At 50.8% G+C, this 17,737-nt stretch overlaps 1 protein-coding gene across 38 annotated transcripts in view; it reads left to right on the top strand.

Annotated features, from left to right (window-relative positions):
- Positions 1–17,737, top strand: part of GPHN (gephyrin) — a 2,801,546-nt gene that overhangs the window by 2,192,964 nt on the left and 590,845 nt on the right. For all 38 annotated transcript variants that reach the window (XM_069638674.1, XM_069638676.1, XM_069638677.1 and 35 more), the window contains one exon: positions 15,632–15,769. In XM_069638674.1, coding sequence (XP_069494775.1) covers positions 15,632–15,769 — 138 coding nt within the window. The remainder of the gene's footprint in view (positions 1–15,631; positions 15,770–17,737) is intronic.

Here is a 17,737-nt window from a genome sequence, read left to right on the forward strand (position 1 = left end):
AATCGTAATCCTAGATCAAAGAGAGCTCTGTATACTAACAGTGTATGATATTGCCGTGAGTCTAGAGATGTGCAAACTAGATAGAACTATTGATCACTTCTTTTGTGCAAATGTCTACTTAACTGTGTTTATCCATTATGTAAGAGGAAAGAAAGTAAGACTATGCAGAGTAGATGGTGTAGCAGGAAGAGAACTGGGAAAATTGAGTGGCATATTATAGTTTGTGGACATCCCGCTTTCAGGATAGCTGGTATAAAGCAACAGGGTGAGGATGCAAAATGTCAAGGAGTTTGGGGACCAGCTCATGGGTTGAGCACCAGTTGCACAGATGAATGCAAACAGTAGGTCACATAACTAGGTTTTCCATCAAAAGAATTTGGCCATGTGATAATGGGCATTTTCAAAAGTGTTGAATCGTCAATATGCTGCACCTTCTAATATAAAATGAAATTTAGGTCACACTGAGATTTAGATACACTAAACTTGACTTAAAACATGGAGACAATGCAGTGTCTTACATTAGAAATACTCTACTTATGCATTATATAACAACTTAAATTTTTATGAATGGAATTGTAGGACTGTGTTTATAAATAAGAGATACTTTTCTTTGCCATACAGAATATATTTGGCTTATTAAAAGTATCCTCTTCATTTTAATACAGGTTTGCAATTATTTGAAAAATAACTTTTTACTGCTGCACTCTCTCAATTAGCTAATTTGAACTTGCAGTGAACAGAGAAAAGATGGCGAGGACACGGTTTGAAATTGAGGGGAGCTCTGAGCTGTTTAGCTCCTGCGAATAGCCTAGACGAGCCTGGTTAGCTTGGCACCAAGAGCTACTTTTGGATACCCAGGCCAACTGATGCCAAACAAACACACCGTGTGCATTCGGGACAATCTATACATAAGCATTAGGCCACATCAGGGATCGAAATTAAGATTGGATGAGCAGGAGCTAAAAGCAGCTCCTGGGTATTCAGTATTAACAAGTTGACTAGGAGCTACCAATGGAGAACTAGGAGCTAGTACATAGAGTTCCACAAGTCTAACGTTGACATAATATGTAAACATATCATGATCTTGTATGCTGTAAATGTCATATAGCTGTGTCCAATGTTTATTTGTAGATTATCCAGAATGCACACAGTTAAAGTTAAAAAGTTGTGTTTGTTTGGCATCAGTTTCCCTGGAGAGCCAAATGTAGCTTCTGGTAGCTGTTGGTTTCAAGCTAAACGGGCACTTTTAAGCTAAAAGCAGGAGGTAAATATCTTCCTGCTAACCTCAATTCCGAACCCTGCACATCTATAAGACATTTAAAGCACAAGGGGTCATAATAAATAAGCAAAATGTTAAGGATTTGGGGAACGCTATGGTTCCACAGTGGAAGCTCCTGCTTACTGGTTAATGCTGGATCCAAGGAGCTGCTTTTAGCGGCAACACTACTTATGTTATGCCTTGTAAGCATGGGTCAATGCCATTCCATTAGGATACATAGATTACCAATGGCCGACGCGTAATGATTGGGAGTGGGCAGGATGGCTCCCTCTTAGTTTGTGGAGTTCAAGTGCAGAATAGGAGACTCCATTTTAATTAAGGTGGGACCACACCCATTCCATCTGCATTATGTGATCGATCCTGCCGTCTGATGTGGCAGATTGGGTCGACCATTCCAGCCAATTGCATTACCTAAAATGTTTCTGGCAATAATTGGAAAGTCTAGTCTGTTTTGATTGTCTGGATGCAGGACATTTCAGTTTAATCAGCTTGTCTACTTCCCTCATGCCCCACAATAGGGGAAGCACAGGGAATTATCTGCGTTCCATTCCACTGGATGGAGAATTCCATGCTGAGATCATCCCACAATTACTTCAACCTGTAGTAATGATGGCTACATCTTGGCTGACTAGGTGGTGAGTTGCAAACTATTGCAACATCACTTTGAAATTGTTTTATATTGTTTACCACTTTTTCTATTGTATATGAAGTTGTACTTGGCTGTTGTTTACTGTGAGACACCTGAAGGCATCCTTACTTAACTCTCGTCAGAATCCTCTACTCAGGTGGCCAGGGAAAGGCCATCGCTTTTGAATCCTGACCCTGGGGGTGGATAGGCGAGGGAGGATCACCTGGGTGGAAGAGACTTGAGGAATGGAAGGAGGGTGTCTTTAGGTGAGACGCTGTATCCCTCATTTCTATTCCACAATGAACCCTAGTCCATTAAGCCTTTGTAGGGTATTGTCAAACCTCCCTCCCCCACCCTACTTCCTTCTTTATCAAAACAACGTCAGGTAAAGCAGCCCTATAGAGGAACAGGGAAAAAGGAACATTTTCTCTTATGGGCAGATCAGACCCACATTCACCTCCTCTGGGTAGATCGATAAATGGGCAAAATACCCTTCCCCGACCTTCATAGGTTACCTCTCTTCCCCACTGACTCACATTCCACATACATCCCATTCACATCCCTTTAAGACTGGGATTTGGAAGAGACGACTAGGAGGAATACACACGTCCACCTGTGCACACCACTTTGGCTTTGGTACTGGGACGTGGAATAGGACTGTAGAACACCATTCTGGAAGTCTAGGCATGTCCCAGTAATAGTTAATTGTAGTCAGGTAGAGGACTTTAACCTGCAACTTCTTAAGAGGCTACAGGTGCATGTAAAGGGGAGTGACCCACGTGAGAGGAGAGAAACGCCTGGTAAGCCAGGACGCTGTGGAGCAGGCTGGAGAGGAGAAGCCGGGGAAAAGGACACCAGCGGCTGCTGGAGAGCGGGAACTATGCCAAGGTTGGAGAGAGTCCAGAGCTCCGAGCCGTGTGTCCCCAGCTAGAGCTGGGGGACACAGAAGCTGCCACTTCGGTGCAGGAGGCAGAGTGAATGTCAGGAAGAGGCGAGCACGGCTCGCCAGTGCCCCCTATGTGGGCACCCGGAGGAGCTGCTGCATACCCGTGAGTTATATGGAGAGCGCACTCGAACCCGGGGTGCTCTGGGGCTTAATCCGGGCCAAACAAATTAATGAATATAATGAAGGGGTCTGGAGACCCAAAGGACATTGTCGAGAGAATGATCAAGTACTTAATCAATATTGAATAGCAAACTAAAGAAAGATTATGCACAAGTGAAACAAAAATAATGCATGAATGGAGAGAAAGTGTTGTGTATTTACGAACAGAGTGAAATTAAGGAAAAAGCATTTATGAACAATGTGAAAGTGAAAAACCAAGTGAAAACTAATAATGGGAATTGGTGAAGCACGTGAAAGGCAAAATAAGCACTATTGGTTAGTGTGAAAGCAAGGTGAGTAAATACAGCGTAGTGAAGTGTGTGTTAAAGGCACGTATTGACAGAGTCAAGAAACTGCCAAGATGAAACAAGAGTGCAAATGGACTAATGTCAAAAGTGAAGAAAGGAAACATGGTGGCAAAGTAGTCCAGTGAGAAACAATGAACATTATAAAGTGCCAAAGGTTATCGGTTGCGGGACATGTAATGGGTGGACCGTGTGGTCCGGCAACTGCACTTAGACTGAGTAACCCCTACTTGAAATGAGCCAAGGAAAACAAGGAGATTGAAGTTGTTTTGTTTCATCCGTCAGGAAGTGACTAAAAGAGAAAGAGCCAAGCGAATAGTAAGGAAGCCTAAAAGAATGCCATTCGTACTGAAAGCTAACAAAGTTGAATGAACCAACCAGATTCAAGATGGCCACAGGGCGACAGAGCTCCTGACTTGACCAGATACATTGTAGGATTTTATGCTGTCCCACTAATCAGGAGTGGGGTGGGGGTTGGACATGCAAACAGGCAGATAACGAAGTAAGGTGGAGGGGTGTTCAAGCGGCAGAGTGATCGAACTTCGGATGCCAGAGATATTCTACATTATCGCTGCCATGGCCTGGGGTGACACGTCTGCCTACACTAAGGGTGGGCACAGTTGCGCTATGCCCGGCATCCATTTTTAGACCCTTCGATCAGCGTCGGAGAGGATCCATATCGCTACCTACAGTGTTGGTAGACAAGTTTACAGTTGCAGCGCAGTAATCGGCCCACTGGAAGGACCCGATCGCCTGGGTTTGTGGTACCATTTTGTGATCTGGGTGCCTGGCCTGAGATCCGAGCGCACTGCAGATTGCTAGGCATTCTGTCCAGGACGAGGCCAGAGGTTGTGTAATGGCAACAGCAGTGCCTGGATCACTGCTACGGCACCGGATACTTCGCTAGCAGACATATCTGCCTAGGGCGCGTTGGCTGATTGGTGCTTCTGGGGTATGATCGGACTGCAGAGCAGCTCCAGGCGCTGGCTTGTGTGGTCTGCTTGCTGATGGTCCCCCAACCCCTCCCTGGGTAAGCATACGTGAATGCAGACTAGCTTTAATGGCAACTAGCAGGTGGATAGTGCGAGCACCCCGTGATAATACCGCAAGCAGATGCAGGCTTGAGGAGTGGGGTTGCAGTTTGTGGTCCCATGGACTGGTGGCCTTGACACGCTGCAGCTTCTGAATGGTTTGTAGACAAGGGCACGATAAACGAACACCTTAGTTCCTGGCTGCAACATGGAGTGGTATAACGTTTTATGTCTGTGATCCTGGTAGGAAGTCGAGAACGGCGGTCTTCAGAGCCCGGAACAAATGGTGGGAGCAGCGTGATTGGAGACTGTCTGTTTAGACTGCCTTAGTGCATTGTGCCCTCCTAATACTTTCACATTGAACTAATTAAGGGATTGTGTGCTGCTAGTCAGTTTGTCAGTGAATAGTGGGCCGGATGCTGCCTTGCGGGAAAGTGGCTGGTGGTATTACAGTGGCTGAAAGATCATACTGGCTGGGGGAACTGGCTCAGGTTATATGGTGGTGTTATATATTGTCAGTGATTTGCACTATCTGGCCAGATTCGAAGATTTAAATTGATTCCTAAATCCACTAGAAATTGGAAATTTTGGGCACAGCAGCTTGGTACAAGGTCCTGGTGGTGGCTCATCTTCTAAAATGTGTGTTTGGACTCAGAACAGAGAACCTTCAGCCTGGGTCTTCGCCCACCTGCTGCTAGGCCGCCTGCATTGGTGGTTCCAGCTTGTGAGATCCTGTGGAGACTGAACCAAAGGAGCACAACTTCCCATTGTCTGCTGAGGCACCGTCAACCTCCATACCCCCAAAACCTGTGCCTATTTTGCTGCTAAGCCGGCAGGAGGGGCTAAATGGCTGGGTGGCTCTGAAGAGTTTGTTTTGGACTTCTACGTGCCTGTCCATCGGCTGCTAAGGCCGCCTGGCGATTTTTATTTTCTTTTTTTTTTTTTTCCCATGCACCATGCAGCTCCCAATCTGTCTCTTTCCTCCCACTCCCATGGCGCTCTCAGTCTCCCTTATATATTACAACTGTTACTCTATCACCTATCCTACCTCACTCTCGAAGCCTGGAAGAAAAACTTTTAAAAAGCTCTCCTGGTCTCTAACCCAGGCCTTGCTATCGCGGACACCTACATCAACAATTCCTATAGGCAGACTATCACTGACATCCTTTTTTCTGTCCCCTCCTCGAACCCACAGACTCCCCATTTGTTCGTAACCCTCTCCCCTTTTCCTCTTCACCCATTAATGGTGGCACTAGATGGCAAGTACTCTTGTAAATGGTTATTTATAAAGCTCTGAATACCCACAGGTTTCTAAGCACAGACCCGTGTTGCTCCATGTTGTTTTGCTTCCAAGGCAAGCGCGTGGCCTCTCAGCTATCCTCCCAAGACTACTACTCATCCCCCAGGTGCAGTATTAATGGCTATCACAACGGCACGTTCATGGCCCAGGGTTGTCTACTCCTTCTCGATCGACGCCTGCTGTCTCTCATTAATTTCCTCACTTCTCCTGCCACTCTTCCTCTCCCCCCACCTCTTCACCACCAACGGGAGTACAACGCCCCTGTACCCCTCCTCAGAAAACCTTCAAAGGTGGTAACCAGCTCCACTTAGGTACTTTGAATTCTCAGTCTGCTGTTAAGCACGATATCGTTCACCTTCTTGAAGACTTTGACATTGACGTCCTCGTCCTTACCGAGACGTGGTTCAATGCCAGCTTGGACACTGCTTTTGACACTCTCCTTCCCGAGGGCTACAAGCTCCTCTCCAAACCCAGGCCCAACTGGTCTGGAGGTGGAGTAGCCCGGATTTTCCCTGTGTGGGCCGCTGCTTTTATCATACCTACTCAATCCTACTCCTCCTTTGAAGTCCGTGTCTGTAGGCTTGCTGTCTCTCCAACCCTCGCCACCATCTCTAGGCCCCCGGGCCCAGTCTCTCTCTTCCTCTCCGACTGGGCCGACCTCACCTATTCTCTCTTGCCCTCTACGTCTAAACCCTGCCTCCTCAGAGATTTAAATATCCACCTTGACTCTCCCGAATCAGCCACTTTACTCTTCTGTGACCTTTGTGACTCCCTCCCCTTACCATTCTTCCTTCTGGTCCGACCCACTCAGTCGGACACACTTGGGATGCCTTCAGCTCTGCAGACATTCCTATCTCTAACCCGCTCACTACCACCTTTCCTGGTCTGACCACTCTCTCTCCTGCCGCTTGGGGCCCCTCGGCTCCCTGGCTGAGCCGCCTCCCGCACTGCGAGCCTTCTTTGCCGCCATTCGAGTGTCAATCAATGCTTTTGCTGCTACCTTCATCCCTACTCCTGCTATTGACTCTACCACTGACTCTGTCTTTGCTAACCTACACCTCTCCATCTCCAATACCCTCGACATTCTTGCCCCTATCATGAGGATCCGCCTGAAGCATGCCCCCAAGCGCAACGGCTGGTATGACTCTGATCTAGCTTCTCTGAAATGTGTGTGCAGAGTTGCTGAACGGAAGTGGTAGACCTCTGGTACATCCGCTGACAAACTGGCCTGTCGCCTGCTCCAAAGGCAGTACCGTTTCTCCATCTGTGCCACGAAGAGGGCCCACATTCAAGCCTGCATATCTGGAGCATCTAACACAGCCACATTTTTCAAAATCTGCAAGGAACTCGCCAATCCAAGTGCCGTCTCTACCTCTCCCCTTCCTTACCAGGCTCTCTGCACCATACTGTCCTTCCATTTCACATCTAAAACACAGGACATCCTGTCCTCACTCTTCTCTACCCCTACCTCATGTCCTCCTCCTGCTCTCTTGTCTCCCTTGCCCCCCTCTATCTCTCTCCTGCACTCGCCTCCTTCTAGCCCATAGCACCATAGCACCTGGTGAGGTCTCAAAGTTGTCTGCTCTATGAAGGTCTCATCCAAAAAGGTGTGCACCCCTGCTCTTCCAGAACTATTAAGGACAATATCTCCTCTCTTGCCCCACCTGTAGCCGATTTCTGTAACCACTCCTTCCCCCTGGCTCTTTCCCTCTGTCCCTCAAGCATTCCCTTGTGAACCCTCTCCTAAAGAAACAGTCTGCTGACCCTTCCTGCCCGGCTAACTATCGCCCTATCTCTACCACCTGGGCAAACTCTTGGAGAAGTTGGTTTTCCCCCAACTGATCCATCATACCGTATTTGCTGGTTGTCTCCATTACCATCAATCTGGATTTCGGGCATCCAGAGGAACGAAAACTGCTCTCCTGAACATCTGTGAGTATCTGCTCGCTAATCTTGACTCTAACTCTCCTGCTGTTCTCATTCTTCTGAGCCTTTGACAGGGTCAACCATTCTATCCTCCTGAACCGGCTCAGCGATACCCTCGAAATTATGGACCAGGCACTGGATTGGCTGACCTTCCTAACTAACCGTACTTCCCAGGTGCAACTGGGCCCTTTCTCCTCCTCCACCTCCCTCTCTACCTGCGGCGTTCCCCAGGGCTATCACTGTGGCTTTTCAATATCTACCTTGCCCACCTGCTCTCTTCCTCCTCTCCTCATTTCCAGTGTTATGCTGATGACACACAGCTTTCCTTCAAACTTCCTTCTACTACCTCCGCTTCCTCCTCCTCCCATTCCCGATTGTCTGACTGCTATTCAGGCATGGTGCACGGCTAATGATCTCTGTCTTAATGCCAGTAAGACTGAGATCCTCCTTATTGGGACACCTTCACCCAGTTTCCCTCCTGCCCTCTGGGCGCCTTCCTTGGGCTCTCTACCCTCACCATCTAGTGAGGCTAAAGTCTCAGGATCATCTTCACTCCTTTCTCTCCTTGACCACTCACACCTTGCCAAGAAGGCCCACTTTTCAGCTTCACCTCCTCAGAGGCATTCTCCCTTTCTCCAGCATGGGGTCTGGCATGGATTCACATGCTCATGAATATTCCCCGTCGTCAGGCTGGGAATCCTCGGTAAAGAAAAAATCAGTATCAGTTTCGTTTCCGATCTGTCTTTCGTAGTAGTAACCAATCACTGATCTCTGCGTAATACTGACCACAGCCAATGACTGCCCTCTACCTAAGCCCCTGGCAGCCATCTTCAGATTTTTACCGCACGTTCAAGTGTTGGGATCCTCGTGCTATTGCTCTCGAGCGTTAGTGCTATTTTTCACGTTTTTTCTCAAAAAAAATTCTCTTTTTTCGGTCAGAAGAGCCTCAAGCTCCACCATTTCCTCATCCGATCAACGGGGACTCGTGTCGGATTCGTCTACGCCCCTCAAGGGTGAAGATTTCGTCGAGCCACGCTTTTGGAGGACTCCAGAAGTTTCTCAGGCCCATCTCGGACATGGCCCAGGAGAAGGGAAGCTTGACGCCCGGAAAGCTGTTCAGGGTCTGCCAGCTTCAGAATGTCTTCAAGGAGGACGAACACTCCCTTTGCCTTTACTGCCTACATGAGGACAAGACGCACGTGGAGAAGGACTGTGCGTTTTGCGGCAATATGTCGGAGCGGACCATGAAGGACCGCCATCAACGTCTCGCCAACTGGCTGGAAGGAAAGAGCCCGTCAGGCGAGAAGAAGAAGAAGTCCGAGCGGTCTTCCAAGACCTTTGAGGGCGCCCCGGCGACGGGGGTCCAACAGAAGGCCAAGCACCGCGAGTCCGCTGGCACCGGGAGCGCCGAACGGTCGGGCTCTACGGGCGCCAGGCAGGGCGCATCCTCCCCGGCGCCATCAACCACGAGCCAACGCTCTGGCTCGGGTAAGAGGAAGGCCGAGCACCCGGCGAAACTCCTGGAGAGACCCCGGTCGTGCCCTAAGGCCCCATCGGAGGGGGAGCGAGGTGGTGACCCTCCCCCCAAGGAGAAGGCGGTGAGCGCACCTAAGGTGGTGAAAGCCTTGATCCATCCGGCCAAGGCCTCTATCGAGACAGTTGCGGCGGCCCTGGCTCAGCCTGTGGAGGCTACACCAGTGGTGGCGACCCCGGGGCCCAGAATCTCCCTGCCACCGCGGAGGGAGTCCTCTTTCATGCCCATCGACAGGACCCCCGTGAAAACTCCGACGGAGAAGAAAAAGGGGGGGCAGGAGGTCGTCGTGGACTCGGCCTCAACCTCTGAGGAGGAGCTGATCGAAGTCTTAGGCCACGGCTCTGGCGTGGAAGAAGGCCATCCTGTCGGGAGGGACCCCGACGTTCAAGACGACGAGGGCGTCGAGGATGCCGACGGGGCTCCTGATCGCCCGTCGGATCTCCCTCAACCAGTGCCGCAAGACAACTCAGCAGCCATTTTGTTGGCTATACAGTCCTTATGCTCGGAGATAAGGACGAGACTGCCGTTACCACCAACGGAGGAACCGCTACCGACGGGGGACCCGGAGCCAGGCCCTTCTGGGAGCCCTCCGCCTAAGAGAAGAAGGATTCATCCTCCACCTCCTTTTCAGCCATCGCGCCCTGTTCAGCCCTCCTCCCCGTCCATGACACGTGGGGATGATACAGGGACTGACACGGCCGCGACGGGTACAGACGACGAGGTTTACGACGAGGATCTCCCGTCGTCACCTCCCACCCGGGCTTCCCCGCCCGACGAGATTGGATCATTTCACTCCATGATCGCCAGGGCATCCAAGCTTTTCCAGCTCTGCCCGGAAGAGAAGAAGGAAGGTTTCCTTTATCAACGGCGCGAGACCAAGAGGAAGACGGTCCTCGCTGTACCTCTACTAGACGATATTTGGGATGAGGGCCTCGCCCTCCTCAAGAACCCATCCACGACGCCGGCTAGAAGCGATCGGTACAAGAAGAAGTACCGGGTCCCGGACGCGGCCCCCTTGTGCCTTCGGGCACAGCCGACCCCGGACTCAGTCGTCTCCGCGGCGGCCAGGAAGAAAGCGGGGGTGGGGGCGCGGCCTGTACGTCAACCTCCCCGCCGGACGGCGAGGGAAAGAAATTAGACACGATGGGAAGCAGAGTCATCTCGTCGGCAGCGACGACGATTAAGGCGGCCAACGCCTTGGCTATCGTAGCCCGCTACGACAGGGAGTTGTGGTACAAACTGGGCCCCCTGCTGGACTTCCTACCAGACGACAAGAGGGCGGAAGCCCTAGAGATCTTGCAGGAAGGAGAGGTGGCGTTGGATTACGCCATTACGTTTGCGACGGACATCGCTGACACTGGATTTCGCCAGTTGGGCAACGGCGTGTGCCTTAGGCGGCGTGGATGGCTCAAGGCTACTGACTTCCGTCAGGACGCGCAGACCAGAGTCTTGGACATGCCGTTCGACGGAAAAAACCTGTTTGGGAAAACAGTGGACGATTCCCTTCAAGCCATCAAGGCAGACACAGAGACGGCCCGGGCTCTTGGTGTTCTCCAGCAACGACGGCCGCCCTTTCGGAGCGGCAGAGGCAAACAGGGTGCCTCCAGAGGTTCCAGCGGCGGATTTTCCACCTACCGTCAAGCGGCCCGTTCTTCGTCACAGGAAGCTTACAGGGGACGAGGCAAGTCAGGCGGACCCCGCCGTTGTCGCCAAGGAGGACAAGGCGGCAAAGCCTCGTCGAAGCAGGACTGAACCGGCCGTGGGGTCGGGCCCCCACCGAAGCACCCCGGTGGGAGGCCGGCTGGCGAGCTTCGTCAGCGTGTGGGAGTCCATCTCCACCGACCGTTTGGTGCTGGACGCCCTAGCTCAGGGTCATGCGCTCGAGTTTCTAAAGAGGTGCCCGCGCATCCCCCTTTGTGGCCAGGAAAGAACATCACGTCCCTCAACTTCTCTTTGAGATAAAGGCGATGCTCAAGAAGGGCGCCATCGAGCTCGTCCCAAAGAGGCTTCGGGGCTCCGGAGTTTACTCAAGATACTTCCTCGTGAAGAAGAAGACGGGAGGATGGCGTCCCATTCTGGACCTACGACGACTGAACAAATTCATCAAGGCACAGAAGTTCCGGATGGTCACCCTCCAACACGTCCTGGGTCAACTGGAGGAGGGCGATTTCCTGTCGTCGTTGGATTTGGAGGATGCCTACTTCCATATTCCCATCCTAAAAGGACACCGAATGTTTCTCAGGTTCGTGGTCCAAGGGCGTCACTACCAGTTCAAAGCCCTTCCCTTCGGATTGAGGTCGGCACCCAGGGTGTTCACCAAGTGCCTTGCACCGGTGGCGGCGCAGCTGCGCCGAGAGGGGATCCACGTCTACCCCTACCTGGACGACTGGCTCATCCGAGCAAAGACGAAGGAGCTCGCCGTGGAGCACACGGCAAGGACCGTCCAACTGCTCACGGACCTGGGATTCTCCATAAACTATGCCAAGTCCCACCTGGTGCCCGCGCAAGACGCACTGTTTCTGGGAGCGAGGCTCGACACAGTGTCGCTTCTGGAAGTCCCTCCATATCAACGTCCTGGAGCTCCGTGCAGTGTTTTGGGCCCTCAGGTCCTTTCTTCCGTCCCTCAAGGGCAGGGTGGTGAGGATCTTCACCGACAACACCACCACCATGTTCTACATCAGGAAGCAGGGCGGTACCAGATCCCCAGCCCTGTCCAAGGAGGCGCAGGATCTGTGGCATTGGGCCATCGCCCAAGGGATGTTTCTGGTGCCGTTTCATCTGGCAGGGATAAAAAACACCATCGCCGACTCGCTCAGCAGAGAGCTGCGCTTGTGCCACGAGTGGGAACTACGACAGGATCTAGTGGACCGCCTCTTCCGACGGTGGGGCACACCCCAGATCGATCTGTTCGCGACGGCGACGAACTCCAAGTGCCGGAGGTTCGCCAGCAGGTTTCCCCAGCCGAGGAGCATGGGCGATGCTTTCTCGTTCCCCTGGGAGGGCCTGTTTCTATACGCGTTCCCTCCATTGCCATTGCTGATCCGGCTCATCAACCAGCTCAAGAGGTCACAGTGCAGGATGATCCTCGTCGCACCTGCGTGGCCGAGGCAGATATGGTTCCCGGACCTTTTGGACTTGTCAGTGTCCCCATCAATCAAGCTGCCAGTGGACGCGGATCTTCTCTCCAGGGAAGGAGGCGCCATCCTCCATCACGACCCGAAGTCGCTGAACTTGCAGGCCTGGCTCCTGCAGCGTTAGAGTTTGGAGGATACGACATACCGGCCGACTGCAGAGAGGTTCTTGCAAAGGCCAGGGCATCCTCAACTCTTAAATGTTATGGACACAAATGGAAGAGGTTCTCTGTCTGGTGCCACGCACAGAAGATTAACCCTCTACGGATTACGGCTCCCCAGGTACTGCCGTACCTTCCGACGCTGGCCAAGGCTAGGCTGGACTGGCGCACGCGTCCATCAAGATTCATCTTGCTGCGATCTCCCGATACACCAGAACCACGGGGCGGACGTCTTTGTGGTCTCATCGTCTGGTGAAAGAATTCATGAAGGGACTGTTCAGATCGTTCCCGCTGGTGAAGGCTCCGGCCCCGGCGTGGGAGCTCAACGTGGTGCTGACCAAGCTCATGGGACCTCCGTTCGAGCCTCTGCACTCGGCTCCGTTGAAGTTCTTGTCGTGGAAAACAGCGTTTCTTGTGGCCATCACCTCCGCACGAAGGGTGGGAGAGATCCAGGCCCTTTCCTGCAAGCCCCCGTACTTGACTTTTCACGACACGAGGGTAGTGCTCAGGACGCACCCCTCCTTCATGCCCAAGGTGCCGTCGGACTTCCACCTCAACGAACCCTTGGTGTTACCTGTTTTCTTCCCGTCGCCGGCCGAAAGGACTTTGCACTCGCTGGATGTGGCTAGAGCGCTGAAGATTTACGTGGACCGCACGAAGTGTTTTCGGAAGACGTCACAACTTTTTGTGAACTTTGGACCTGTCAATCAGGGGAAGGCTCTCTCAAAGGCCTCCATTTCCAGATGGCTCTCCGGCTGTATCATGTACTGTCATCGGTTGGCAAACCGACCGCTGCCTGGCCGTCCGAGAGCCCATTCCACCAGAGCGATCGCAGCTACCACGGCGTTCCTATCTGGTGTGCCCTTGCTGGACATCTGCAGGGCTGCTACGTGGAGGTCGACGCACACCTTCACGAAATTCTACTGCGTCGATCGGGATTCCAGGGAGGAGTCCAGGGTCGGCCAAGCAGTGCTGCGCAATCTCATCGCCTAAGGTGAGCCTGGTGAGGAGGTAAGAATTGCTTAGTGTTGAGTTTGATGTAATGCTTAATATTGAGCCTTTGCCACCTCCTGTGGTTGTGCATGTGTGTACTGCTATGTATTATTTATTCATGAGCATGTGAATCCATGCCAGACCCCATGCTGGAGAAGGAACAAGTTCCTTACCTGTAACTGTTGTTCTCCAGCATGGGTCTGGCATGGATTCACATGCGAACCCTCCCACCTACCCCTCTGCGGCTCTTCACTTGGTCATACTGCCACTTCACGTGCTACCAAATCTGAAGATGGCTGCCAGAGGCGGGGCTTAGGTAGAGGGCAGTCATTGGCTGTGGTCAGTATGACGCAGAGATCAGTGATTGGTTACTACTACGAAAGACAGATCAGAAACGAAACTGATACTGATTTTTTCTTTACCGAGGATTCCCAGCCTGACGACGGGGAATATTCATGAGCATGTGAATCCATGCCAGACCCATGCTGGAGAACAACAGTTACAGGTAAGTAACTTGTTCCTTCCTCACCTTCCCCCCCGAAGCTCAATGTCTCCAAAGCTCTGGTCCTTTCTAGGCTTGACTACTACAACAGCCTCTTCCTCAATCTGCCCCTTTCCTCCCTTCACCCCTTTCAACTAATCCAGTATAGAGCTGCAAGACCTATCCTTGGCCTAAAGCCCAGGGACCGTATCTCTCCAGCCCTAGTCTCTCTCCACTAGCTCCCGGTGGCTGGGAGGATCAAATTCAAGACCCTCCATTATCCACAAGGCTTTCTGGGGCCTGGGACCCAGCTGTCTCCATCTTTCTCTCACTAAATAGCTCCCTGCTAGAGCCCTGCGCTCATCTAGCTCCAACACTCTGCTGATCAAACGCTTCTCCAAGCAGAGAGTGGGGGTTAGATTTCTATCCTCGTCTGGTGTCTCCCTTTGGAACAGCCTCCCTGCCCCTCTCGGACTTGAGCCGGAATTAAAATGTCTCCAAACTCTTTTTTTTCTCTGCCTCTTTCCCTCTCTCCCTCCCCTGCTAATTTCCCCAATGCCGCTGAGACTAGCAGCCTGGTCCTTCATGAGTCTAAAAGGTTACCAGGCCTGCAGCCCAGTCGACACCAGCACCCACCCCCCTCAGCACTGCTCTCTGTCCCCCCAGCCGGGCGCTTGTGCATCCCTCTCTTGGGACACCTCCACCCTTTTATTTAGCCATTGGCCTCTTCCCCTGGCACCCCCCCTTGCAGGGCTCCCATTAGCACTTGACGATTCCTTGTTCCCTTCCCTCTCTCCTGCACTTCTCTTCATTGCACTTGCAAGTCTGAGTGTCACAAGGCCTAGAAGAACCGCAAATGTTTATTTACTCTTTTGTTAGTGTTTATTCACTCCCCTTGTTCCCTCCCCACTTTTGTCTTGTGGCACCTGGGAACACCATTTTGTTGTATAGGCGCCTTACAAATACTCAATAAATAAATTAAATTAAAAAAATAACTTTGAACTGTGTTGAACTTCGGGGAAGGGAACCCTGAGGTTGTTTGGAACTTTGTTGAACTTGGGGAAGGGAGCTACAAGACCTTCTTGCAGAACAGTTTTAAGTCTGAGGAAGAAGAAGCTGAAAACATACCAGGAGCTGGAAGAAGCTCAGAACTTTACTGTGAACACTGATTCTTTGGTTGCTGGCATCCCTGCACATTGTATATATTTAGTTGTGAGGGCAAGTATAGGTTTTGGACACAGACTTTTAAGTTGAACTTTACGACACTGACTGTTAGTTTCTTCAGGTAGGAAAATCCCACCTTAGCATAGGGCAAGTTAGGCATTACTCCAAACGGACATTTGAGAAATAAAAAGCTCTATTTTAGAAAAGTGAATTTGGTATCTGTACCTTACTTCAGGATGCCTTCACAGTGCAAAGAGTTTCAGAAAAAGTCTGGCAGCAATAAGCACATTTGTTGATCATTCAAGAAACCTGTGTATCATCTTCTTCTGTTTTATAATATCCCTGTAAAAGAACCTGCATTTTGAAGTTGTAATATTAATTTCTTGTTATGGAGCAAATAATGTATTCTGGGAGTGTATTATATGAACCGTTTTAGCAGCAAAAATTGTATTAACAGAATTTTATATTAAAGGTTTAAGCAGCAGCCAAACCTTTTGTGCCTACCTATGTAGATAGTGAATGATAATGAGTATTTTCCCCCTGAATGTCTACATAGAAATATAAATGTCCTTCTTTCTCTGTTTACCACCTAGGTCACAGTGCTGTCGATATCACTAAGGTAGCACGAAGGCACCGAATGTCTCCCTTCCCATTAACATCGATGGACAAAGCCTTTATAACAGTTTTGGAGATGACTCAGGTGCTTGGAACAGAAATAATAAATTATAGAGGTATGGCATTAAAACTACTTTTGTTTGAGAATTGCTTTCACTTGTACTTTAACTTAAAGGAACCTTCAGTCAATTCATTTTTTGCTTGGAGCTGTGCAGAAGCATTGTTCTTAGTTTTACATTTCATGTATGTGCACGAGAAAAGATGTGAACCATCTAAACAGCTTGTGACAAAGGCTGTGCTTATCTTTGGAGAAAGTCAGGAGGGTGGTCGAATGAGTTGGAGGAGGAATTGGGGGGGATCTTGAGACTACTCTCACTGATCCCCCGCCAGAACACAGGGAATATACACATTGATAAGCCCCTCCTCATCCAAACGTCTGCTAGCAGACCTCATGAGCGCTAGTGCAACTCATAGCCTGACCCAAAACCATCCCTCTCGTGTGTAAGCACCAGTACCACTTTTCCCCAGCTTAGTTATTACACGGAGAGGTTCTTTCAACCGTCTCAGTCCTTTCTTATGCTAAAAGGGAGAACCTAAAAGTCACCACCTTAGCTACCTAATCTCCCTCCTGGACTTCCCAACTGTCCCGACACTATCAAGTGGTTCATCGACTAAAAGAGATAGGGGGTTGTGCCGTCCAGACACACTGCTGATTCAGTATTCTTCCTGGCACACTCACATACACCTTTCCCTGCTTCTCTCTCTGATCTCCTCTCACTACTATCACATTCCCAACTCCACACAGCTTCCCTCCTTCTACTCACTGTGTCTTCATCCTTTGTCCCTCTGATGTCTTTGTATCTTTCCTACCTCCACCCTTCAATGTTAAATATCCCTCCGCCACACTAATCCCCCTCCTCCACACTACTACTCCACCCCACCTTCTGCTCAAACACCCTCCTTTCTCTCCCACAAGCACTTCTCATTCACTCCCTACAATTCCCTCTCCTGAATACACACAGTATTACTTGTACTTACTAACCAATACCTCACCTCCTCCAAACATCACTTCCACACTCCCCTTGTCCATCTTTCCTCCTGCTGGTCTCTTGGTCTGCCTCCTCCTCCTGTGACATCACCCGACCAACCCACCATTTCCTGTTTTCTGGCTTCTCTTGTAATCCCCTCACTATGCTTTAGTTGGTTATCTTCCCCAGGCCAATCTGGCTCAGTCTTGCCTGCCCGGGAGGTATTCCACACAGAAAAGATTGTGTGTAACATATTAAGCCCCACTCTGTGCCTCTGCAGAATGGGGATGGCGCTCCAGACGTGCAATGTCCAAGTTTGTATTAGGGAGCCTTATTCTGGGTTCCCCCATGGTGAGTACCTGGGGGGGTCTAGGGAATCTGCTGCAGCCCAGTGCATGCCGCCAATGCTGGGAAGCGGTACGCACCATGTCTCCTAGTCAGGCAGGCTCCGAAGTTCCCTCTCTGTCGCCACTTTCCCTTTTCCGATACCAGGTTTCCAGGACTTGGACTCGGGTGGTATGGGTCGCGGGAGTGCTTTTCTTTGACTGTTTCTGGCGCAGGGACACTGGTAGTGTGAATTGCTGAAGGGCTTCACTCTCCCATGCCCTGACTCCTCTCATACCCTTCTCCCTCCTCCCTCTAACTCCCCCTTCTGCCACTCTCTCTCTCTCCTTCTCTCATTAGTCGGGTTCTGCACGTTGGATCTAGGAAAATTAGTAAACCTGCCTAGCATTTTTAAGAGGCCTGGGGCAATGCAAATGGATACTGCTTATAAACAAGCTGTCACGCATGGCGGGGGAGGGGCAGGAATTGGTTCCCTCAACTGCCACTGTATCCCCCTGCAGTAGGACTGGTGCTGGATTACTCCCTGGTAGGTGTTCCATCCATCTTGGCAAGATCAGTTTACTGACCTTGTCATAAATGCTATGGTCCGCATATTTGAGTCCCTTTTGACATCCTACCAGGCTTGAAAACCCCTGATTTTAGCCTCAAGCTGTTTTTTTCTTTCTTTTTTTGCCTGGACTTCCCAGGGAAATGCAGCAAAGAGAAGATTCA

Source organism: Ambystoma mexicanum, chromosome 14 (genome assembly GCF_040938575.1).
Source record: "Ambystoma mexicanum isolate Mex_15411 chromosome 14, UKY_AmexF1_1, whole genome shotgun sequence".
NCBI lineage: Eukaryota > Metazoa > Chordata > Amphibia > Caudata > Ambystomatidae > Ambystoma > Ambystoma mexicanum.